Source organism: Eubalaena glacialis, chromosome 10 (genome assembly GCF_028564815.1).
Source record: "Eubalaena glacialis isolate mEubGla1 chromosome 10, mEubGla1.1.hap2.+ XY, whole genome shotgun sequence".
NCBI lineage: Eukaryota > Metazoa > Chordata > Mammalia > Artiodactyla > Balaenidae > Eubalaena > Eubalaena glacialis.
The window spans coordinates 41,080,561-41,107,081 of NC_083725.1; the positions used below are offsets into that span (position 1 = coordinate 41,080,561).

General features: G+C 34.3%; 1 protein-coding gene across 1 annotated transcript in view; it reads right to left on the reverse strand.

Annotated features, from left to right (window-relative positions):
* Positions 1–26,521, reverse strand: part of DYNC2H1 (dynein cytoplasmic 2 heavy chain 1) — a 367,421-nt gene that overhangs the window by 138,647 nt on the left and 202,253 nt on the right. The window contains exons 74-79 of the mRNA XM_061204011.1: positions 25,117–25,248; positions 24,056–24,128; positions 13,183–13,343; positions 10,207–10,332; positions 7,361–7,471; positions 1,306–1,461 (exon numbers count right to left, since the gene is read on the reverse strand). Coding sequence (XP_061059994.1) covers positions 1,306–1,461; positions 7,361–7,471; positions 10,207–10,332; positions 13,183–13,343; positions 24,056–24,128; positions 25,117–25,248 — 759 coding nt within the window. The remainder of the gene's footprint in view (positions 1–1,305; positions 1,462–7,360; positions 7,472–10,206; positions 10,333–13,182; positions 13,344–24,055; positions 24,129–25,116; positions 25,249–26,521) is intronic.

Here is a 26,521-nt window from a genome sequence, read left to right on the forward strand (position 1 = left end):
GTATAGTGTGTAAAATATATGAAACAAACATTGCTATTATTATTTACTATTTCATTGGTTTGACAAATATTTATTGATAGGCTATACCAGGCACTGTGTTAAGCACTTCTAAACATACACTATTTCATTTAATCCTCACAACAAAGGTAAATATGATCATTATTCGCATTTTACAGTCAAGGGGATAAAGTAATTTACCTAAGGTCATACAGCAAGGAAATTCTAGAGTCAGGACTGAAACTCCAGAACCTATGCTCTTATTTTGACATGCAACTGAAATATAGAGAAAGGCTAAAAGGTGGGCAGATGGGGAGGGCAGTTTGAGGAAAGATTATCCCAACAGAAGTAGACAAAGTTTAAAAAAAGAGGATGGGAAAAATTTAAAGATGGAAGAATGCTGAAATTTTTGGCTAAGATAGGCATTTGGCAAGAAGATCACAGCATGGTACCAGCTAGGACTGCCATGGCCATGAAGAACTGTGCTCTATTGGTGGTTTAAAAATAAAAGCTAGAGCCTATGGTGAGAAAGCTTGATGGATTAAAAGACCATAAACAAGTCCCATGTGACTGAGGTGTAGAGAACAGATAGAAAAAAGGGGCCTGGGAAGAGGTTGAAAAGATAGGCAAATATTTCCTTCTGGATCATGGTAAGAAATGTGCATATTTTTTCCCAAGTATAGTGGAATTCCATTTGATGGGTATTAAGCAGAGGAGTGAAAAAATCAAAATTACATATTAGAAAAATAATTCTGGCTGCTAAATGGAAAAAGCAGGAAGAAGGGTTGGAAAAGTAATTCAGGTGAGAGGTGATGAGGCTTGAAAAGAATAGTGAGGAGAAATGTACAGATTTGAATTACATTTTAGAAGTAGAATCAACAGGATTTAAACACGAGTTGAGTAGGGAACAAAACCATATCAAGAACAACTCCTACGCTTCTAACTTAAGGAAGTAAACAGATATCAATGCCTATTATTGAGCAGAATATACTAAAGGAAAAACAGGTATGGGAACTCGGTTTTTGAACATTTTTGAACTGGTGAGATATTAACCATAAAAATGATACCTAACAATGATGAATTATGATGGCTCATACATTGTTCTCAACACTTTAATTCAAAAACATGTGAACTAGATAACTATATACAGTCCAGAAGATTAACAGAGAAGATAGAATCAGAGATATAAATTTATAAATCATGAATCAAATTAAGAAGTAATCCTAGCTATTTATACTAAACTGTAAAAATATTCTAACATAAAAAAATGTACACCTTAGACTACATCCAAGACATGTTCTTACTTACCTGTGGAATGTAATTTCTTCTTTCTTGGCATGCAGCATGAAACCAAGCAAAACTGAAGAGAGCATGAGCTCGATGTATATTATCTTTTTTGCTAATTTGCTCAGAAGTCCAAGATTCATAAGTACGCATTAAATTTTTCTTCAAACCTGGAGGTGACTAGAGAAAAAACAAACTTATTGTTTAAAACCTTACAAATAAAATAAATCAGTATTTAACATATTGAGAACATATTATAAGGCAAAAACTTTTCACCATTACTAAGTTTGACTTAAACTATTTATTATTATGTTACTTCAAAATGTACTAAAGAAGATGTGGCACATATATACAATGGAATATTACTCAGCCATAAAAAAAACAAAATTGAGTTATTTGTAGTGAGGTGGATGGACCTAGAGTCTGTCATACAGAGTGAAGTCAGAAAAAGAAAAACAAATACCATATGCTAACACATATATATGGAATCTAAAAACAAACAAACAAACAAAATGGTTCTGAAGAACCTACGGGCAGGACAGGAATTAAGACGCAGACGTAGAGAATGGACTTGAGGACACGGGGAGGGGGAAGGGTAAGCTGGGACAAAGTGAGAAAGTGGCATGGACTTATATATACTACCAAATGTAAAACAGATAGCTAGTGGGAAGCAGCCTCATAGCACAGAGAGATCAGCTCAGTGCTTTGTGACCACCTAGAGGGGCAGGATAGGGATGGTGGGAGGGAGACTCAAGAGGGAGGAGATATGGGGATATATGTATATGTACAGCTGATTCACTTTGTTATAAAGCAGAAACTAACACACTATTGTAAAGCAATTATACTCCAATAAAGATGTTAAAAAAAATGTACAAATATAAAACTAGTTTTAAACTCCTTATATCTAATAGCTCATCTCAATTAAAAATCCAAAATAATTTTTGAATTAAAAAAAACCTACATAACCAACAATATTCAAAATAACCAAATAAGTTTTACATGATCATTGAGGTGTTTTACTAAAACAAAACCATCATTTACAGTACGAATTATGATACTGATTATTATCAGGCAGGTGTTTTTGACTTCAATACGCCAGTTCTTTCTCTCCAGTACTATCTGAATTTCCATAAGGACTTCAAATTACTATTTACATGTAATGTCAACTAATCTTCCTTGAACATCAGTCCACTTTACTTAAGGTGGGTATTACCTGACATTGCCAGGCTTATAACACAAATTCAAACCCAGGAACCGAAACTGTACATTGGACTAGTACTAGTCAGAAAACACTTATCCACATGTCCAAAATCTGTTTATATTATTTTTTTAAATTATCAAAATGAAAGAAAAAATAATTTTGAATTCTTGGAAAAAGACCAAAATAAATCCATTTCAAAAATTACCTTGTTTTAAAAGTAATTTTTTTCCTTCAAACTGGTTTCTAACATTAATGAAAAATTCAGATCAGTACTTTAAGAATGCCCGCCACAAAAAAATAATAATTCCCTTTGCAAACCTTTTCATTCTGTTTTCTCTTAAATAAAAACTTTTGTTTTATTAAAAGAAAAAATGCCTAAGTATTTTTTTTACTAAGTGCATTTCCAAATGTACACTTTTAAAATGAAAATGTTTTGTTTATGAAACAGTTACCAAAAATTTTCATAGAATAGACAAAATTTTCTGAGCACTAAGGAAACTGAACAACCACTTAGGGTTATTTTTTTTTTTTTAAGACCCTATACTAAAGGTTATGCAAAATGAATAAATCATGTACAATTACAGAGAAAATCATATACAAATAAAGATTATTGGAAAATGACAAAACAGAAACACTAGTATGTCAAATTATGAGATAAGGTAAAATATATATTCAACTGAAAATTCACAGACTTAAAATAATTTCAATATTAATTGAAGTTAATTAAATCAATTAAGCATTCAGCATAAGAAATCAGGAAGAATGAAATCCAGTACAAATCTAAGGAAAACATAAAGAAGAAAAAATAATGAAAAGAGCCGGAAATTCAGTGAATAGAAAAGAATTAATAAGAAAAAGTAAATCAGAAAGTATGACACTGGTTATTTGTGATAAATTTTTTTCTATTTTTTAATTTTATTTTTTAAATTTTTATTGGAGTATAGTTGATTTACAATGTTGTGTTAGCTTCTGCTGTACAGCAAAGTGGATCAGTTATACATATACATATATACACTCTTTTTTAGATTCTTTTCCCATATATATGGGAAAAGAAGAGTTCCCTGTGCTATACATTAGGTCTTCATTTGTTATCTATTTTATAACTCTATTTCTGTTTTGTAGATAGGTTCATTTGTACCCTTTCTTTAGATTCCACATATAAGTGATAACATATGATATTTGCCTTTCTCTGAAAATTACAGGACAGTATCACTGATGAACACAGACGCAAAACTCATCAACAAAATACTAACAAACCAAATCCAACAATACATTAAAAGAATATTACACCATGATCAAGTGAGATTCGTCCCAGGATGCAAGGATTTTCAATATTCATGAATCAATCAATATGATACACCACATCAACAAACTGAAGAATAAAAACCATATAATCATCTCAATAGATGCAGAAAAAGCTTTTGACAGAATTCAACACCAATTTATGATAAAAACTCTCCAGAAAGTGGGCATAGAGGGAACCTACCTCAACATAATAAAAGCCATATATGACAAACCCACAGCAAACATCATTCTCAATGGTGAAAAACTGAAAACATTTCCTCTAAGATCAGGAACAGAACAAGGATGTCCACTCTCACCACTATTATTCAACATAGTTTTGGAAGTCCTAGCCATGGCGATCAGAGAAGAAAAAGGAATAAAAGGATTCCAAATTGAAAAAGAAGTAAAACTGTCACTGTTTGCAGATGACATGATACTACAGTATACATAGAAAACACTAAAGTTGCTACCAGAAACTACTAGAGCTCATCAATGAATTTGGTAAAGTTGTATGATACAAAATTAATACACAGAAATCTCTTGCATTCTTATACACTAACAATGAAAGATCAGAAAGAGAAATTAAGGAAATATCCGGTTTACCATCACATCCAAAAGAATACCTAGAAATAAACCTACCTAAGGAGGCAAAAGATCTGTACTCAGAAAACTATAAGATACTGATGAAAGAAATTAAAGATGACACAAACAGACGGAGAGATATACCATATTCTTGGATTGGAGAAATCAATACTGTGAAAATGACTATACTATCCAAAGCAATCTACAGATTCAATGTAATAAATTTTTAAAAACAACTCCAGCAACTCATCAAAAAGAGAAGAAACAAACAATAAAATGAAGATTTCACGATTTTTAAATACAATAATACGTGTGTGTACATATGTGTACATATATATAGTAATAATTTTGAACATAATGAACTGCACTATTTCCTGGAATAGTTAAAATCATTTACATTGATTTAAGAAATAGAAAAAAAATTCACCAATAACTTAAATGAAACTGAAAATTTCCATAAAAATATAATCAAATTACTTCCTAAAAAAGGATACTGGAAGAGGCTGCACATTAAGTTAAAATTTTCAAGGAACAGTTCCCCTGATATATTAACTCTTCATTTATTGAAATATTACTGTATTCTTCCTACATGCCACGTATTATATAATAAGTAAAAAAAAAAAAAAAAAGCAAGAAAAAACATAGCCCTTGCCTTCAGGGCTTGTACAATCCAGTTCTGCAATATAGTTTAGTAGAAGAGTATACTGAGAAAGTGGCTGGAGAAGTTCTCTCTTACTAGACATTATAATTGACATTCATTCAATTAATATACTTCCAAATATTAAATCATTTTTGCATTCCTTAGATTAACCTTAGCCTTTTTCTTCCTTACATGAGACTTAATGCCTTCGGATGGAAAACGGAAGTACTGATCTAAAATAACAGGCAGTTATAAACACTAATAAGATATTTTTCATCAGACAAGAGATTATATTCTACAAGTTGAGAGAAAATACAAGCAGAACTTTTTAAACCAGTTTTTTAAAAGTTTTAATTCAGTTTCTTATTATTATTTCAGTTATGACTTGGACCAGTTCCACAATATCATTACAAACACATGAAGTTTTGGATGCATCGGGTTTGGGGAGGATCTGCCAAGCATTACACGTTAGAAGGATGGACTGATAGACAGATGTATGGATGAATGGATGGATGAAGGGAATGAATGAAGGAAAGAATAAAACAAAGACTGAAAATCTAACTTAGTTATGTCAAAAAACAAATGATATGAAAACTGGATATCCATGTGCAAGAGTGAAGTTGGACCCTTACTTTACACCTAATACAAAAATTAACTCAAAATGGATTAAAGACCTAAACCTAAGACCTGAAACTATAAAATTCCTAGAAGAAAACAGGGGAAAAGGTTCATGACATTGGATTTGGCAATGATTTTTTTGGATATGCCACTAAAAGCACAGGCAACAAAAGCAAAAACAGACAAATGGGACTACATCAAACTAAAAACATCTACACAGCAAAGGAAACAATCAACACAGTTAAAAGGAACCCCTAATGGAATGAGAGAAAATATTTGTAAGCTGTATATCTGATAAGGGGTCAATATGAAGAATACATAAGAAATTTGTACAATTCAACAACAAAAAAATCCAATTAAAAATGGGCAAAAGACTTCAATAGACATTTCTCCAGAGAAGACATACAAATAGCCAACAAGCATATACAAAGATGTTCAACATCACTAAATATAGAGAAATACAAATGAAAACCACAGTGAGATATCACCTCACACTCTCAGGACAGCCACTATTAAAAAAAATAAAGGAGACAATAACAAGTGTTGGTAAGGATCAGAGAAATTGTGTGCTATTGGTGGGAATGTTAAATGGTATATACCACAATGGAACAGTATGGAGGTTCCCCAAAAAATTAAAAATAGAATTACCATATGCTCCAGCAATCCCACTCTGGGTATATATCCAAAAAAACTGAAAATACAATCTTGAAGAGATATTTGCCCACCCATGTTCATTGCAACATTATTCATAATAGCCGAGAGGTAGAAAATCTAAATGTCCATGGGCTGATGAATGGATGAAGAAAATGTAGTACACACATACAATGGGATATTATTCAGCCTTAAGAAAGAAGGAAATGCTGTCATATGCTACAACATGGATGAACCTTGAGGACATTATGCCAAGTAAAATAAGCCAGTCACCAAAAGACAAATACTGCATGATTCCACTTATATGAGGGATCTAAAGTAGTCAACTCACAGAAACAGAAAGTACAATGGTGGTTGCAAAGGGTGGAGGGAAAGGGAAATAGGGAGTTGCTCTTCAGTGGATACAGTCTCAGTTTTGTGAGATGAAAAAATTTTAGAGATCTGTTGCACGACAAGGTACATATGGTTAACACTACTGTACTGTACACTTATAAATGGTTAAGATAGTAAATTTTATACTATGTCTTTTACTACAATAAAAAAACAAAAAAGTTAATGATACTAAATAATATTTAAAACTGTAAATGTATTTTTATAAATATATTATTTATGTATATACTTCATCTAAATATACAAAAGTTTTTGAGTGCTTTGTATAGTAGACAGTTGTCTACAGAGCTTTAGAAGGCATGCTAAATTACTGCACTTACACAATTAGTGATTCAAGTTTTTATTTTTTTAATAAATTTTATTTATTTATTTATGGCTGTGTTGGGTCTTTGTTGCTGTGCATGGGCTTTCTCTACTTGCGGCGAGTGGGGGCTAGTCTTTGTTGCGGTGTGCAGGTTTCTCATTGCAGTGGCTTCTCTTGTTGCGGAGCTCTAGGCACGTGGACTTCAGTAGTTGTGGCATGTGAACTCTGGTTGTGGCTCGCGGGCTCTAGAGCACAGGCTCAGTAGTTGTGGTGCACGGGCATAGTTGCTCCGCGGCATGTGGTATCTTCCCAGACCGGGGCCCGAACCCACGTCCCCTGCATTGGCAGGCGGATTCTTAACCACTGTGCCACCCGGGAAGCCCATGTTTCAAGTTTTAAATTTTCTTACCTCATATGTTATCTTCAAACTTGACTGTAATAAAATTGGAGTAAAGTTGGGATGAACTTCTGCAGTGAGCCAAAGACGAAAGGTATCTTTAGGTTGAAGAGTATTCAATTCCTTGTTTATAAAAACAACAAGAATAAAAATCTACTTAAACACACACACAAATTTCCATTTTATAAATATATTATTAATAAGTACTTATCTTACTAAAATCTTTCCATGGTATTCTGATATATTTCTTAATGTTCTGATTATATTTCCTCTAAATTTTCATCTTCTCTATTCCTAGCTTAGTGAAATAGGTAAGAACTTGGATCTAGAACTGGGCCAACTGGGTTGAAATCCAAATTCTGCCACTTATTTGCTGTGTGACCTTGGATTCTTTGACTTAAACTCTCTAATCAAGGATAATAACCATACCTACCCTCATAGGATTATATAAAACACAGTGCCCAACACACAGTAAATACAAAATAAGTGTTAGGTATAGTCGTGATGCCTAAACTACGAGCCATCTTCAGGCCTTCAGGTTCTCACTTCTTCAATTCACACTTCCATAGAGTTATATTAGAATATCAATTCCTTTACAATACAATTTTTAGTGTGTCCTAGAGCCTATAATATCCAAAATTCACCATTCAAATTCACCTGCGTGTGCTGTACGCTTTAGTCACTTATTCGAATTTTTATCTCTTGTCTCTTTACTCATCATATTCTTTCTGCCTGTTAGTCTCTTGTAACCTGACAAATTCTTACTCATCTGTCAAAATATAATTTAAATATCATGTTCTGGGAGAATATCTTCTCCGACTCTTCACTACCACAATCCCAAGCAGATTAATCACTGATGGTATTTTGTAAATTCCCTTCTGCAGTATTCATTGTACTGCTGTATAGTTATTAATGTGGTCTGTCTCTTCTAAACCAAGCTCCTCGAGAGCAGGTACAAATTTTGTACGCAACCAGCACCTAGGACTATTCCTGGCTTTTTTCTGTACTCAGCAAGCACTTGTAAAATGAATGACTAAATGAATGAATGAATGACAAGGGAAATGTTGATAGCTCTAAAAGAGAGTGAAGTCTAAAAATTATCTTAATAAATATATGTCTAATACTAAAATTCATTATTATCATGTGAAATGTAAAGATGACAAAAAATGGCAAGAGAATTGCCATGAAAACATTGTGCTTACTTAAAATTGTAAATTATAAAATGTTTCTATACCTAATAATAATTTTTAAATGTAAAACTGGAATAAAACTTTGCTTTGGGTTAGCATATTTTAAAAAAAGATTAAAAAAACAATACATTTGTGATATAGTCGAATTTAAAATAAACATAAATTTATATCCAAACAATTTATCCAAACTTCCCAAAAGAAAAGCAAAACATTTTTTAATTTTTTAAAACTTTTATAATATAATCTACCCTATGTATGCTTCAAAAAGTCCTAATTAAGATTTGATTCCAAAATAATAACTGTAGTTATATTTTACATAGATTAATAGCTATCAATCTATTGTTTGGAACAGAAAGCAGGATTCAAGTATTCACAAGTCTTCCTTATGTTTCGAAACATATGTAATTCATCTGACATAAATTTTATATTTTATACATTTGTGATTTTTACAGAAAACTGTAGTAATAATGGAATTACTTGAATATTCATATGTATCTCAGTTCCAAAATCTACATCTTCTTCTGATAAGTAGTAAGTCATCATGGTCTATCACTTCATTCACTTAGTCATTAACTCATTCATCAAAGATTATTTAACTACTTACATGTTTTATGTAAAGTGCTATAGTTGCCAATTTATTTTCAACACATTACACAAATTTTCAACATACTACAACTAGGCTATGGTCTCCCACTCTATTCTGTTTGGTTCTATTCTGAATAACTTCTGCCAGATTAGTTTAATTAATTAATTATTAACTCCCTTGCTAAGGACCTCCTTTGACTCTGTGTCCTAGGACAAAAATTCCAAGCACTTCTGCACGATTTTGAGGGTATTCCATAACCTTGCCCCTTCCTAGCCATCTAACTCTATTGCCCCACATCGCTCTGCCTGACCCTTCCAGGGCATTCAAGGACATCTTCATTCTTTGTACTAGGCAGGCACATTCCTGCCACTATGTCTCTACTTGTGCTGCTAGAATTAACCGCAATCTTTTTTCCCTCTACACTTAGCTAAATCACATATAGTCTTCAAGGAACATCTTGTCTTCAGTGTCATCTATGACTACCCAAAACCATATTCATCTTTCTTCTTAAATAAGCACTAGACTTAATTCCAGGTTTGCATTTAAACCTACACATCAATTTGTTCTGTCTTAAAGTTTTTTCGTCCTGGGCCCATTTCTGTTAAATAAAATGATTGCTTCCATTTACACACAGCCTCCTTAGCACCTAGGAAGTGTTCTGTAGTTCTCTCTGACTCCTCTACATCTTTTCTCCTCATACAAATACAACAGAACAAAAGCATAAAGAAAATTTAATGTTATAAATAGGTCTTCTACAATTCTTTAAAACATTTCCCTATTTTTCATCTGAAAAAATTCTCTAAGTCTCCCCTTCAGTCCTGATTAATTTTTTGACTTCCCCTAAATGCCTTTAAAAAAGAGATTTTTATAGATTTCTTATTAAAAGATCCATTTTGGTTTGTACAAATGTACATGTATTTAAGAAGAAAATACATAACAGATTTTAAATGATTCCCCAACAAATACTAATTTTTTTAAAGACATCATAAATCGTGCATGACATATTTTAATACTGATGTTCCTTGGAGATTACTGAATTGAGTATATTAGATATTATTTGCACCACACTGATCTGAATCTACCTTTTCCAGAACTGGCAGCCAAGATACCACAAGATGTAAGTTCTTCAAACAGAGCCAGTCTCCATTTCGGGCACATTCTTTTAGCATTTGAACTGCTAAATCAGCTTGACCTTGACCCATGGCAACCTGCAAAAACAAAAACAAATAACAAAACTAAAAAAAAAACAGATCTGATAACATGTTGTAACATAAGACTTTCAAATTATCCTGCCATACATACTGAACTAACTCAAGTACTGTAATCAGGGTTTTAAACTTTTAATAAGAAATATCAGACTCTTGCTGTTTCCAACAATTGTCTTGTTTTTGTCCTTACATCAGTGGCAGATTTTTAATATTATTCCATTTAGTAAAGGTATTAACATTACAGGTCTGCAAGTTATAGAACAGTATAAAGAATTACTGAATAGTTTTTTTGTTCCTCATCCCACTAGTTCCTGCAATTCTTACCCTCTCCAACATGGACCTTTAAAAACATAATTTTTTATGACTACTGTCTTGTTGAATTCTTTGAGGGATTAAACATTAACAATACCGCTTCCTTGAAATTTGCTTCTCTTTTAAAAAAATTGCTCCAACATTGCACAAATTTGGCTCCCAAGCTACTTGGTCTACTGAACTGTGTAATTCCCTAGCCCTTCATCGTCTAGAAGACCCTAACATGTTGGGCCTCAAGACTCTACATTTAGCCCTCTGCTCCTCTATTCTTTTTCAGGGAGAGGAGGCAGGAAGGAGAGAGAGAGAAAAGAAGAAAAGGGGAGGGGAGAAAAAGAAGAGATGGGAGAGGAAGAGGGAAGGAGAATCCTGATCTCACTGGAATTCCATTCCTGTATTTCCAATCCCTATAGTCTATCTGCACTTAGGACACTCATGTAATAGGCTAGGCCACTTTATAAAATAGAAAACATCCAAGCAGAAGCCGAAACACCCTAGAAAATAGATTCAGTATATAAGATTTCTGTATTATTTGAATGAATAGACTAGTTAAGTCTACTTAAGACTACCTAAGTCTAGGATTCTATAAAAAAGTTTTAGTCAAGGATCTAAACTGGTTGCATGCCACTTACTATACCAAGTTTAAACTCCTCCATATGTATTTTTATGGATAATATATATAATACTTATGTATCAGTACAGCTATATCTGTCTTTGTATATATGAGAGATACACATTTACTGAGAGTCCTCATATTTTATTGGGTATATGGTCAAAACACTTTGAAGATTACTGTTATAGACTACTTCAAACCACAGTGATCTCTCTTTTCATAATGAATACAAGATAGCATTTCATTGTTTTTTAGTTGACTTTTACAAGTATTGATTTTGCTTTTCAATTAGACTATAAAGTTTTTGAGAGTGGGAACCATGCGTCTAATTCATTGCATACAAAAGCAGGTAACAAAACAGGTAATAAATACTCATATATTGATTTCTTTTTAATTTTCAAGATCTAACCCAGAACTAAGCAAATAGGAGGGATAAAACAAATACTGGTTGAACTGTTTAGATGCACGTATTAGTTTGCCATTATTAAAATGCAAAAAAAAACCTTGAAACAGTTGAAGGCATGTACAACAGAATCAGAGGGGGAAAAAAAGAATAAGTAGTTTGCTGAACTGAAATGGTAGCTAAAAATAGGAACTCAAAATTTTCTATAAGGCATAAATTATATGAGAACAGCTTAAAGGTTCATGAAACCTTAGAAGAAAACATATACTCTAAGAAAAAAAATACATTTTTAAAAAGCACAACAGGAAATGTCAAGATGGTAGCCCCTACATCAAAAAAAAAAACAAAAAACAAAACCACAGTTTCTTGAAATGAAAATTAATTTTTTGCATTAAGAATATATTATTATCCTTAGGACATACATTCAGCATAGCAACAAAAACTTTGAAATAACAGGAAATTTATGACTAAATACGGCTGTACTTAAAGGTTTTACAATATTAAAAAATTTTGCAAGTACACAAAAGTCTAGAAATTCATACAAACTTACAGTGAGTGCAAATATTTTATCTTTCTGCCAATATCACTGCTAACAGATACAGCCTGTAGCATAGGGCTCCCCTTCCTCAAGACATCTCACTGACAATTGAATATTGTCCTAATATATTAATACACTATAACCAGGATTGAATGAAACTCCCTATAGTGCAAAACCTGTACAACTAAGCCTAACTCTCTGCTATTTTGCTATCTTCTACTTATATTCCTCATAACATTCTCACTTATCAATTTTTGGTTGCTGTGAAAGTATTCTGTTTTTTTAATCATTATTAACTATTTTCCCAATGAAAAAGATTTTTTTCACATGTCAAAAATTGAGGGTAAATTAATTCATTTTCAAACTTACATGCCTACTGAATTGAAAAAGAGGTGCTAATCTGAACAAACTAAAACTAAGAAATTTAGCTCAGGACAAAATGGTATTATATTAGACAAATATATTATCTTATCAGACTTCTGGAGGTTAGAAGTCCCACTCTTCTATTGATCTATTTTTAAATCAAGGTGTCAGGGTTCGAAAATAAAGGTAGTACTGCAGGGCTGTTCTTTCTGGAGGCTTTAGGAGAGAATCCTTCCGTTGCCTTTTCGAACTTCTAGAATCCACCTGCATTTCTTTGCCTGTGGCCCCTTCTACCATCTTCAAAGCCAGCAGCACAGCAACTTCTCACCTCTTTGACCTCTGCTTCATCACATCTCCCTCCTTCACTCTGCCTCTTCTGCCTCCTTCTTAAAAGGACCTTTATGACTATATTGGCCCCAAATGAATAATCCAGGATAACCTCTCCATCGCAAAATGCTTAACTTAATTACATTTGCAAAGTTCCTTCTGGGGATCAGGATGTGGACACTTTTCAGGGACATTAGTTGGCACACCGCAACAAAAAATGTCTGTTCCACTAATAGAATCAAGTATGGCAGGAAGATCAATAGCTGCAGCAAAAACAGCAGGGTAATATGTACTGACCTGATGATAACACTCTCCACTTCTCTCAGCATTAGCAAGTTCTTGGAGTTCCTGAGAAGGATCAGCACCCGGGGAAATGATTATCAATATGGGTTCAATTTCTAGTGTCTCTTTGTATAAACGTTTGAGATTTAGAGGAGGTGGGGACAACTCTTTCAGTCCTAAAAGATATATTAAAGAAATTACAAATAAAAAGCAACATGAACCAGAAAAAGTCTATTAAAACTAATTACATGATATATAACAGATAATAACTAAGTGAACTATATAATCCTATACATATTAAAGGTTTCTCACTCTAAAATCATTCACATACTAGTAAGAACTAACATTTATTGCTTAAGGTGCCAGGCATTTTTCTAAATGCTTTACATATATGACATCATCTAATCCTAACAACAACGTTCAGAGGTAGGTACCCTGATTACCACATTCAACAGACACAATCAGCACCGTGGTCTTAATATACAATTCTCTCCCTACAAAAGAAGACTGAAGCCAACCATCTTACCATACAGATTTTCATTCATTTATATGATAACTGAGAGCCTACTCTGTGCCATGCATATGCGGAATCAGATTTCCACATGATGTGGTAAATAATATCACTGTCATGATATAGGATAAAGAGTTATTTCTTATGTCATTGCATTAAGAGAAAAAAAAAAGTGGTATAGAATGAAAAAATGCTTATTTTGGAGACAGAAATATAGCTCTCAGTTTATGTTTGTTAGATAAATGACCCTATGCAAATCACTAAAATGCACTGTGCCTTGGTTTCCTCAATTGTAAAACAGGGATAAAACAATCCATAGGTCATTTGGAGGCAAAATAGGACACAAAATAAAAATAGATTCTATTTATTCATCACGTACTCTATGCTAAGCATACTCATGGAAATTGAATGTCTTCCCAAAGACCACCCAGCCACTAACTGCTAACTGTATTCAAGGTAATTCATCTGTTTTTTTTCTATTCTGAAGCTCTTCACAAACTGTAAAGTCCTACACAGACAAGAAATTATAACTTCACTATTATATTTAAAACTCTTCTGCTAAAATTTTAATGTTTCCATTATTAATGTATTTAGTAAAAGCCAAGCTAAAGAAGACCCACTTCAATTAAAAATCAAAAATACACTTGTCTGAACTGAGCTAAAAAGAAGAGTATGACACAAGGGTTTAAAAATAGAGGATTAGAATGTAACAGAATGAGTACAGAGGAAAGAAGGGTTTCCTTATATCCTCAACTGTAGAAATGAATAGATAATATTGTACCTCAGAAATCCTAAAATAGCAGGAAAAGACATTCTTAAGGACTTCTGTAACAAGCACTTTAAAATATGAATTCAATGCCATCAAGATGGGCTAAAACAGGCATTTCTAGATGACCATCCTGAAAAGACAAATTTCACACCTGAACTCTTCCCCTGTATTCTTCACAGCAGCAATAAACGATGCTAAGCAAGGATTTTCAAAGACAGAAATATTCCTAATACTAGGTGAAATTTACCCCAACAGCCATGTAAAATTGATGAATTGCTTCTAGAGGCATATCTTATGAATTTTGTTTTTAATTAAACTTAAACTGGTAACACTCATTCTTTGTAATAGAAAAGAATTCTTATATACTCGTGGCAATGTAATAATTATTTTTATTTTCATACATTTATTTATTCATAAATTCTCATAAGCATTCTAGGCCAATTAAATGTACTGTGATATGATAAAATGCATCAAAAGTCTTAAAAATGCACATTGCCCTTGACTCAGTAATTTAAACTATAATTAATTCAAGAAATAATTCAGAATACGAATGCAGAAGTATGTACAAGAATTTTCCTTGTAGCTCTTAATATTAGTTAAAAACTGGGGGAAACACAAGTTTTTAAAAACAGTAGTCTGAATGAGTAATTTCTGATAGTGATATAAAGGAACTGAAGTTACAAAAATGGTGAAGTAAAAGATCATGCACTTAAAAGTAGATTAGTACTGTTTGAGGAAAGCATCCTAGGAACTTGTTTGGAAAACTGGGAATTTTGGAAGAAAGCACTAACCATTTTGTCTCTAGACTGCTGTTCTGGACTAGAGCTGCAACATTTCCAGCCTCCAGCCAACTCTGCTCGCTTCAGACTGGCCACCACAATCCTAATTGGCAAGAACCAATTCCTTAATACCTATCCTATTGCTCCTGTTTCTCCTGAATTCAGTGGTTTTTGTATATTGACAGACTCCTTGGTTTGTCTCAAGTCTGAAGTCAAGGAGTCCGTCGGCAACCAAGGACCTCTCTGTTCAGTCCTGAGCAGGATTTTCCTCCAATTGTAGGACTTGTCCTTATACTTGTGGCCCTAAATATACAAAGGTATATGGTTATACCATCCCCTAGACTTTCTCTAATTGTTGAATATTGTGCAATGTTTAACATATTAAACCATTAAAGCCGTCTGTCCATTTATCTTTATTTCAAAAATCTGAACATATGGCCAGCATATACTTGAGCTCAGTGTTTGATGGTGAAATTTAAATATGGATAAAATAAAAATAGTATACCCATGAAAAGAAAAGTAGATTAGGCAACATGATACCATATTGTATATGCATCTATGTGCCTAAAAAGAATAGAAAGGTGTACATAAAAATGTTAATGATGATTATCTTGTAATGATGGAAAAACAGGTGTTTCTCATCTTTTTACTCCTCTATATCTTCTCATAGACCTCTAATTAGATGTACTGTGTGATAAGAATATGTCAAAATGTATATAAAGATATTTTCATATAAAATGACCACAAACATTTTTATTATATGCAGTATGAGCTACTGTCAGTTTGTTGCAAATGCTCCTGAGAAGGATAGGTAATTCTGGTATAATATATTTCTCCTTATCTTTTCTAACAACTACAGGCATATCTCAGAGATATTGCGGGTTCAGTTCCAGACCACCGCAATAAAGCGAACATCATGATAAACCGAGTCACGTTTATTTTTTGGTTTCCCAGTGCATATAGAAGTTATGTTTACACTATACTGTAGTCTATTAAGTATGCAAGAGCAATATGTCTAAACAAACAATATACATGCCTTAACTAAAAAATACTTTATTGCTAAAAAATGCTAACCATCATCTGAGCCTTCAGCAAGATGTAATCTGTTTGCTGGTGGATATTCTCGCCTCACTGTTGATGGCGGCTGACTGATCAGGGTGGTGGCTGCTGAAGGCTGGGGTGCCTGTGGCAATTTCTTAAAATAAGACAACACTGAAGTGTGCTGCATCGATTGACTCTTCCTTTCACCAACGATTTCTCTGTAGCGTGCAATGGTGTTTGGCAGCATTTTATCCACAGTAGAACTTCTTTCAAAATTGGAGTCAAATCCTGACACTGCTTAATCAACTAAGTTTACGTAATATTCTAAATCCTTTGTTGTCATTTCAACAATCTTCACAGCATCTTCACCAGGAGTAGAATCCATCTCAAGAAATCACTTTCTTTGCTCAACTGTAAGAAATAACTCTTTATCCATAATTTTTTTAATCATGGGATTGCAGCAGTTCAGCCACATCTTCAGGCTCCACGTCTGATTCTAGCTCTATTGCTATTTCCACCACATCTTCAGTTACTTCCTCCACTGAAGTCCTGAACCTCTCAAAGTCATCCATGAGGGTTGGAATCAACTTCTTCCAAACTCCTGTTCATATTGATATTTTGACCCCTTCCCATGAATCGTGAATGTTCTTAATGGCATCTAGAATGGGGAATCCTTTCCAGAAGGTTTTCAACTTACTTTGCCAAAATCCATCAGAGGAATCACTATCCATGGGAGCTACAGCCTAAGAAAATGCATTTCTTAAATAACAACACTTGAATAGCAAAATTGTTTCTTGATCCATGGGCTGCAGAATGGATGTTGTATTAACAGGCATGAAAACAACACGAATCTCATTGTATATTCCCATCAGAGCTCTTGGGTGACCAGGTGCATTATCAGTGAGCAGTATTATTTTAAAAGGAACCTTTTTTTTTTTCTGAGCAGTGGGTCAACAGTGAGCTTAATCTAGTATACCATGTTCTAAACAGACGTGCTGTCATCCAAGCTTTGTTGTTCCATTTATAGAGCACAGGCAGAGTAGATTTTTAGCATAATTCTTAAGGGCCTGAGGATTTGTAAAATGGTAAATGAGCATTGGCTTCAACTTAAAGTTACCAGCTGCATTAGCCCCTAACAAGACAGTTAGCCTGTCCTTTGAAGCTCTGATGCCAGGTATTGACTTCTCCTCTCTAGCTATGAAAGTCCTAGATGGCATCTTCTTCTAATAGAAGGCTGTTTCGTCTACATTGAAAATCTATTGTTTAGTGTAGCTACCTTCACTTATTATCTTAGCTAGATCTTCTGGATAACTTACTGCAGCTTCTACATCAGTACTTGCTGCTTTACTTTGCACATTTATGTTATGAAGACAGCTTCTTTCCTTAAAGCTCATGAACCAATCTCTGCTAGCTTCAAACTTTTCTTCTGCAGCATTCTGACCTCTCTCAGCCTTTGTAGAATTGAAGAGAGTTAGGGCATCTCTCTGGATTAGGTTTTAGCTTAAGGGAATGTTGTAGCTGGGTTGATCTTCTATCCAGACCTCTAAAACTTTCTCCATATCAACAATAAGAATGTCTCACTTTCTTATCAGTCATGTGTCACTGGAGTAGCACTTTTAATTTCCTTCAAGAACTTTTCCTTTGCATTTATATCTTGGCTAACAGTTTGGAGCAAGAAGCCTAGCTTTCAGCCTATCTCAGCTTTGGACATGTTTTCCTCACTAAGCTTAATGAGAAAGACACGTGACTCTTCCTTTTCCTTGAGGCCATTTTAGTGCTATTAACTGACCTAATTTCAATTTGTTGTGTCTCAGGGAATAGGGAGGCCTGAAGAGAGGGGGAGAGATGGGGGAACAGCTTGGTGGTAGAGCAGTCAGACACACATAATGTTTATCACTTAAGTTCAATGTTTCATGTAGGCATTATTTGGCACCTCAAAAACAATTACAAGAGTAACATCAAAGATCACTGATCACAGATCACCATAACAAATATAATAATAATGAAGAAGTTGGAAATATTGTGAGAATTACCAAAATGCAACACAGAGACACAAGTTGAACAAATGCTGTTTGAAAAATGGTGCCAAAAGACTTGCTTGACACTGGACTGCCACAACCTTCAATTTGTAAAAACTACAGTAACTGCAAAGTGCAATAAAACAAGATATGCGTATACTGACTGAAACATATGTTTTATTTGGAAAATACATGCCAATACAGAAATTATCTTTTAAAAGTTAAAATGATTATCATATTTCTTAATTTAACAAATAGACACTTTAAACTCCATGAGGCAGGAATTATATCTGTTTTGCTCACCATTTTGTATACAGAGCCAAGCATCAATTCAATTATTATTTCTAATGTTAAAATCCCACAGAAGATAAATATATATTCATTAATCCATTTTATACAATATTTCAAAGTAGTGGAACATTTTGGATTCAGAGAAAAAACTCATGAAAAACATTTTACTGTTTAAGATAACACAGGTGACACTCATGTTACTGGGAATTGCATGTTAGCCATTCCACCCCCAAAACTCCAGTAAAATCCACATTGCACTTTAAGTGAACTTAGTCTATATATAATCATTGGTTTTATTAGCCCAAATAATTTTGACTCATGACAGCATTTGAACTGTCAGTGTCAATCATTCAAAACTATTCAATAAAGTTAAAGAGCCAAAAATGTTCATTGCATTGTGAATTATCAAAGCGTAAAACTACTTGTAAATCACTGGGATCTTATATTTTGACCTTGACGGTTAAAATACATAAATTCTCTCAAAAGAAAAAAAGAACTAAAAATAAGTGAACGAAATAACTCTAACCTTTATTGTACTTTATTTTACTCAGACAAAATGTTGAGATAATAAAAAAGAAATAATTTGCAGTTTAAAAAGGAAAGAATATTGCTCCTGTACTTTTTAGGTACCTGAGTAAAGAAAGCAGCAAATTACTATCAAACTATTATAGTTAGTAAGTATAATTGATTCATTCTTCCTCATTCATCTCATCCTCCCTAACAAAGAGACTGATAAGAAAATTACTTTTCCTTTATCAGAGAGAAAAGACAACTCTTAAAATGTAACACAAATATCAATAAAAAGAAGGAAAAGTGACAACCACTATCTAACCTAATACACATCAACCAATTAAATGGGAAAATACTCTTTAGAAATGCAATAATACTCAAGCTTGGAAACAAACAAAAAATGTCAAACATTTTGTGGTAGAATAAAATTCTAAAGATATCACTTTCAAGATTCCTACCCCTTGGTTGTTCAATCAAACACTAACCTAGGTACTTCTGTGAAAGGACTTTGTAGATGTAACTAAGGTCATGGATCTTAAAATAAGATTATCCCGTATTATCCAAGTGTGCCAATTTAATCACTTGAGCCTTGGAAAGCAAAAAAAACTTCTCCAGCTTAAAGTCAAAGAGATGCAGCCTGAAGAGAGAACAGTAAAGATGAGGCAGAGGGGGCGGTCAGAGATGTGAAGCATGAGAAGAAATCAATCTGCCATTGCTGGCTATAAAGAAGGAGGAAGGGGGCCACAAATCCAATCAAAGAAGGCAAACGCTTCTAAAAACTGAGACAGACTTCTAAAAACTCAAAATGACAAAAAGAACCTCGATTCTCCAACTGCATGGTGCAAATTCAGCTGAGTGAGTTTGGAAATGGATTCTTCCCAGAACCTCCCAATAAGAGTCCAAATGACCAACACCTGTATTTAGCCTTGGGCACTTGGATCAGAGAAACCAGGAGGGCCTACTAGACTTCTGACCTACAGAACTATGAGATAATAAATGGGTGTTGTTCTAAGCTGCTAATTTGTGGCAATTTGTTACAGCAGCAATAGAAAATGAATACACATTTCCTTATGTCCTTCCTTTTCTCTTAGACACAGACTTCACAGGACAGATTGAGCTATGGAAGCAAAGATCATGGGATGGGATGTTAGCATGGATAAGAGAAGTAGAGGAATGTAAAACTAGGAAAGTTTCAAGGCTCAAAAAGACTTTTTGATGAAGAACCTTTGAGAAGTTACTGGTTCTTGTAGCTATCGCACCATCTTCTGTGAACATGAATACCTCAATACACACAGCATAATATTGTGCTCAGAATAGTTATTAAATCAGAATTACAGAAGTCAGAATATCTGCATCTGGTAAGTGCTATTTTGAAAAAGTAATGCAGTAGATTGTGTTAGGACACAAGGCTTGGTTTGTAGGATTATATTAAAGCAGCACGCCTGAAAGTTTTGAGGCGTGTTCTGCTAACTTAAATCTTCAAACCAAAACTACTTTCATAAATGCATCTTTATAAGTTACTATTTTAAAGTTTATAGATTATAAAAAGGATTGCTAAAACTTAATAAAAGTCTTTCCATATGAATAATGTTTGAGAAATTACATTTGAAATCAAATCTCTAAAATTTGATTAAAGAGATAAGTGCTTGTCATTTTCCAGCAATATGAACTTTTAAAACTTATTCATACAGTAATACTTCCAATTTTATACAAAAACTGTATTAATAAAACCACTTGACCAAATACAAAGTCATCCAGCCATATACCAGTATATATAGCTTTTGCTTAGAAATAGGTAGAGTATAATTTTAGAAGTATATTAAACTTTCAAAGCATTTGAATATGTGCATATCATGAGGTTTTCACTTACTGCCATTAAACCTTAAATGTCATTTAACCTAGAGATGAAATAATACAATACAGAAGTATTCCAGAGAGTAGGTAGAGGGTCAAACTACAAATTCAATAAGAAAGGTCATGTGCAATGTGGCACAAAGAGCATATTTTTAAAGACTACATGGGTGAGAAAAGAATAGCCTCCTAAGAACCTCTCTGAAATTGCCTCATTTTACTTAAACTTGCATTTGAGTTATAGGAACAGACAAAAAAAAATATAAATGAGCAAGAAATATATCAGTTAGTGTTAAGAAATGGGTAAAGAATTAAAGCAGGTAAATGTGTTGGTACTGATTAGATGGCCCGGAAAGGCCTCTCTGAAAATGCAATGTTAACATCTGAATGATACAGAGGAGCCAACAATTAATAAAAAAGAAAAAACAAACAAAAACAGAGAACAAACAGTGCAAAAGCCCTAAGGTTGTTTTCCCCATGAAGGCACAGTGGCAGGCAAGAAGGAAGCAAGATGAGGTTAGAGAAGAAGGTTGGGGCCAGACTGTGTGGGGCTTTGTAAGCTTATACAGTTGACCCGTAGACAATGCAGGGGGGGTTATGGACACTGACCGTCCACAGGCAAAAATCTGAACATAGCTTAGAGTTGACCCTCTGTATCCACGGTTCCTCCATACCCGCAGTCCCACATATTCAGATTCAACCACCTGCGGATCATGTAGTACTGTAGTATTTACTATTAGAAAAAAATCTGCATAAAAGTGGACCTGCACAGTTCAAAACCATGCTGTTCAAGCATCAATCATATATAAATCTGGAATTCATTCTAAGTGTTTTTTGAAAAGATTTTGGAGATTTTAAGCAAAAAAGAGAGGTGATTTGGTTTAAGCTTTTAAAAGCTCACACAGCCTTCTGGAGAGAATGGACTGAAGGGGAAGAGCAAACTGAGGTAGGGAGACCAATGAGGAAAGCGGTCTCTGATTTAACACACACTTACAGTGCCCATGCACCAGAAGCTGTATAAGGCACTGGGGCACAACCATGAACAAAACAAAGCTTGTGCCCTCATGTGGCTAATATTCTAGTTGAGGAAAAGGAAATTAATAAACAGGTAAATAACAATATGTCAGACGGTGATAATAGTTAAAATAAACAAGGCAAAGGAGGATATGGAGAGCTGAGGAAAGAGTATGTTATTATATAGAGAGTGCTCAGAGAAAGTATTAACTTAAAAGATGACAGTTGAGCAGAGAAGCAAGGGTGATAACTGGGGGTAGAAATCTGCTGGAAAAAGGAACAGCAAGTGCAAAGGCCCTGAGACTGCAGAAACAAACTTGTGGCACTAGAAAAACAGGAAAAAGGCTACTGTGGTTGGAAAAGATTGAGCAAGGGTGACAGTGGTAGGAGATGAGATCTGAGGGGAAGAAGAGGACCAGAAGAGGTAAGACCCTGTAAGACACTGGAGGGACTCTGAGAAAGATGAGGTGCCATCAGAGAGTTAGAACGGAGAAGTGATATGATCCAACTTATATTTCAAGAGACACTCTAGCTGCTATGCTGAGAATAAACTGGAAGTGGGAAAGAAAGAAAGCCTGATATGATAGCGGCTTGAACAAAGTGGTAGATGGTAGTGGAAGTGTAAGAAGTAATTAGATTCTCCACATTATGAAGATAGAGCCAAAGCTATGGCAGTAAATGAGGTGAGAGATGATGGTGGTTTGCATTAGGTTGGTAGTAATGACACCAAGTAAATGAATTCAGAGTAAGTTTTCAAGTTGGAGCCAAAAGGACTAGCTGGCAGATTGGGTATATGAAGTAACGAAAAGAGAGAAAGGATTACTTCTGGGTTTTTTGTTTTGAGCAACTGAGTGGATCCTAGTACAGACAAATCAAAAGTTCTGTATTGGTCATCTGACATTCATAAGAAAACATCAAATGAGCATCTGTATATATGATCCTAGAATTCCACAGAGAGGTTGGGGTTAGAAATAAGAGATATAAGAGTCAGTAATTTACAAATGATATTTAAAGTCAGGAACTGAATGAGGTCATGAAAGAATGTATAGTAATGAAAGAAGGGAACCCAGGGCAAGACTGCAGTGGAAGGAAGAATACTCCAACATTTAGAAGGAAGGAAGAATACTCTAACATACAGAGAAGCAACCAATAAAGGAAAGCGAAAAGGAAAATCCTAAAAGGATTGAGAAATGAAAGAGGAAACATAATAATCAAGAGAAGAAAGTGGAAAGTGTTTAAAGAAGGAACAAATGGACAACTTTGTTGAGAGATCAAGTAAGACAAAAGCACAGAAGTCACTATTGGAAATAGATATATGGAAGAAGACCTCATTAACCTTAACAAGAGCAATCTTGTGGAACTTTAGGGAGGAAGTACAAATAGAATGAGTTGAAGGCAGAATAAGAGTTGAGGAAATGGATTACTGTGGTCTTTGACTATGGACACACTTTCAGGATGTTTTGTTGTAGAAGAAAATAAAGAAATGGGATGACAGAAAGGGGATAGAGGGTCATGGGCAGCATTTTTAAGACAGGTGATACTAAAATATGTTTGTATACTAACAGAAAGGATCCAGTAAAGAAGGTGAAATTGATGATGCAGGAAAAAGGGATAATGGCAGGAATGAAAAAGGAAAGAGCAAATGGCTGGCCTTTCATTGGAGCAAGGACATTCATTCAGAGTAACAGAAGGGAAAGCAGAATGAGTTATGAGTACCAGTGTAGGTAGCTGGTAGAACTGTTTGTGGGAAATAAAAATTTTCTGTCGTATTGCTTCTATTTTCTCAAAAAATGCTAGTAAAAGGTTACTTCAAGGGACTTCCCTGGCGGTCCAGTGGTTAAGACTCCGTGCTTCCAGTGCAGGGGGTGCGGGTTTGATCCCTGGTAGGGGAACTAAGATCCCACATGCCCCGTGGAGTGGCCAAAATAAAAACAAACAAACAAACAAACAAACAAAAAAAACCAGGTAGAGATTGTAAGGTAAGTAGGATAAAGGGGAAAAAAATGTATAATCTTTCTAAACTAAGGTCAGCATAGAATAAAACGTAAATTAAAAACAAATAATTTAGGTCACTGGTCTAGTTCTAGAAAAGAAGTGTACTTACCCAGAGTTTTACATGCAAATAGAGTCATGGCACTTTGCAATCTGTCTGGTCTGAGAGCCTGTACCACAAGAACCTTAAAATAAAGTGCAGAGTATTTTTAAATAATAAAGTTCCTACAACAGCTGTAACTAAACAATAGTTAATGTTAAATTAAACAAATGTTTACCACAATATCTACTATGCCTAAAACTGTCACAATAGGTATGTAAAAAGACACATCTTTAATAGCCAAAATATTACTAAAATTCATCAGATCTATCATCAAAAGTAAACATCAGCATGTAAGGGTCATAGCGTTAGCTATGTCTTCAGGAACTAATAAAGGGCCCAATGGCAGGTGAAAATAAGGGTATGTAGGTAAAGCATTCTTGGTGACAGCAGTGCAGAGGCATAAAGCTCTTAACTAAAATTTTCAAACTACCAATTTTATGCTGAATCATATCTATCTGTTCCTAGATGTTTAAGTTTTCAAATGAAGTTTTTCTCAGTTTTTTTTTTTTTTCCATTGTTTTTAAACACACTTGGTGAAATAGAATTCAGCAAGGGGCAGAAGCACAGCCAGCAGCCTAGTTAAGAGACATAAATGGAAGGGTCATTTCCTGGAGCATCAACTCCTCTGTCCTCTCCAACCTAAGACTTCGGTCTAGCCAAAAGACTGAGTGGAACCCACCAGTAGGTTTCATCATTCTATTTCGAAACAAAATGGAAAAAAAAAGTTCCCTGTTCCTCACCATAAGGTCTTTTCCTTAGAGAGAACCCTGGGAAAAGAGTGAAGAACCTGTACAATCTATACCTTAATTTCTTTCGGTAAGACGTGTTCTCTATTGAGAAATTCCCCTTGGGTCAGAGGCAGAGGAAGTAAGAAAAGCTACAGTGGGAGACACCCTACCCAGAAACGTTGCCAGAGATTTCACTGTCTGGACAAGGTGGCAAAAGCAGAAAGCCCTTTCCCACATATGCCCATTAAGGTTATGTGACACCCTAAAGGCAAAGCTTTTATTTAAATGGCTTCTGAGTGACAAGAGAAACATTAAATACATTTATGCGTTTAGATAATTTACCTGTTGAAATAAGGAAACTTTCTTTGCAAGAATAGATGGAAACTCTTGCTCACACATTGAATTATGATAATAAGTATGCCACAAAGCTACATCTTCAAAACAGAGGGTCTGATAAAGACTGGGGAGAGCAATCTAAAAAATAAAAATAACCATATATACTGAGCTACAAGCAAATATAAATACACACACACACATCCATACTAAATACACACACACACTAAAAAAAGTAAATGGAAACCAATTACTGATGTTTACCATTTTCTTTCTAATTCGTGTTGGCTTATTTAATCACTTCTAGGTCAGAAACAGTATGGCAGACTTATCTAATCCAGAATTAAATAAAAGCAAATATTTCCAAAGTAGTACTAAATCAATAGTTGCAAGTTAACAAATCTTTTCTCTACATAAAAACATTTGTACCTATCTCCACCTTGTGGAGAAAAGAATACTTTCATTAAAACCATGTGCAAATTTAAACCATTGCCAGAATGGAGTTCCACGTTAGAGTGTAAAAATATGCCCAGTTTCAAATCTTGACTCTATACTTTCTCAGTGACCATAAGTAAGTGACTCTATCACTCTGGGCCTTAGTTTCTTTATCTGTTAAATGAGGACAACAACAGTAGCCCCCTCACTAATAATTAGCCCCCTTAGATGTTGAAAATATCTAATGAGATGATCCATTTTCAAATTCTGCATAATACCTTGAACATAGTAAGTCATCAATAACTGCTGGCTACTCCTACCGTTTTAACCATGTGCTACTGTACCATTAGAATAGTTGTGAAGAAAAGCAGGGAAAGGAAAGGAAGAATGGAAACATATGTAACAGATTTTGAGAGAAATATATTTGTCTTTCATTCCCCACAAAAACAACACTTTAGCCTGAGTAAAGAACACAGACAGAACTGTTGGAAGTTAGGCTTTTCCTTCCCCATGCCCCCATCCTCACCACCCAAGTCATACCAGGGGAAAAAACTGTGGGGAGGGGAAAGAAGGAAGGAGAGAAAGAGGAAAAAAACACTATATTTGGAAAACCTACATATCAAAGGCATGTAGGAATCTGGTGTCAGAATGCCTGAATTAAAATCATAGTTCCAAAACTTCCCAGCTATTTGATGTTGGATAAATTATTTAACCTGTCTACACCTCAGTTTGCTCGTCTCAAAAACAAGCATAATTATGACCTCTTCAACAGGTCATTGTGATAATAAAATAAGATAATGCATCTGAAGTATTTAACATGATGCTCGGCACATAACAGGTCCTCAAAAATATGTATGAAATTGAAAAGAAAATAGGTTCATGCATTTTGCAACTCGCTGCACTGATTCTTATTTCTCATCTGTAAAAAGAAAGTTAATAATACCTCCCTCTTAAGGTTTGTGTGATAATTGAATAAGAT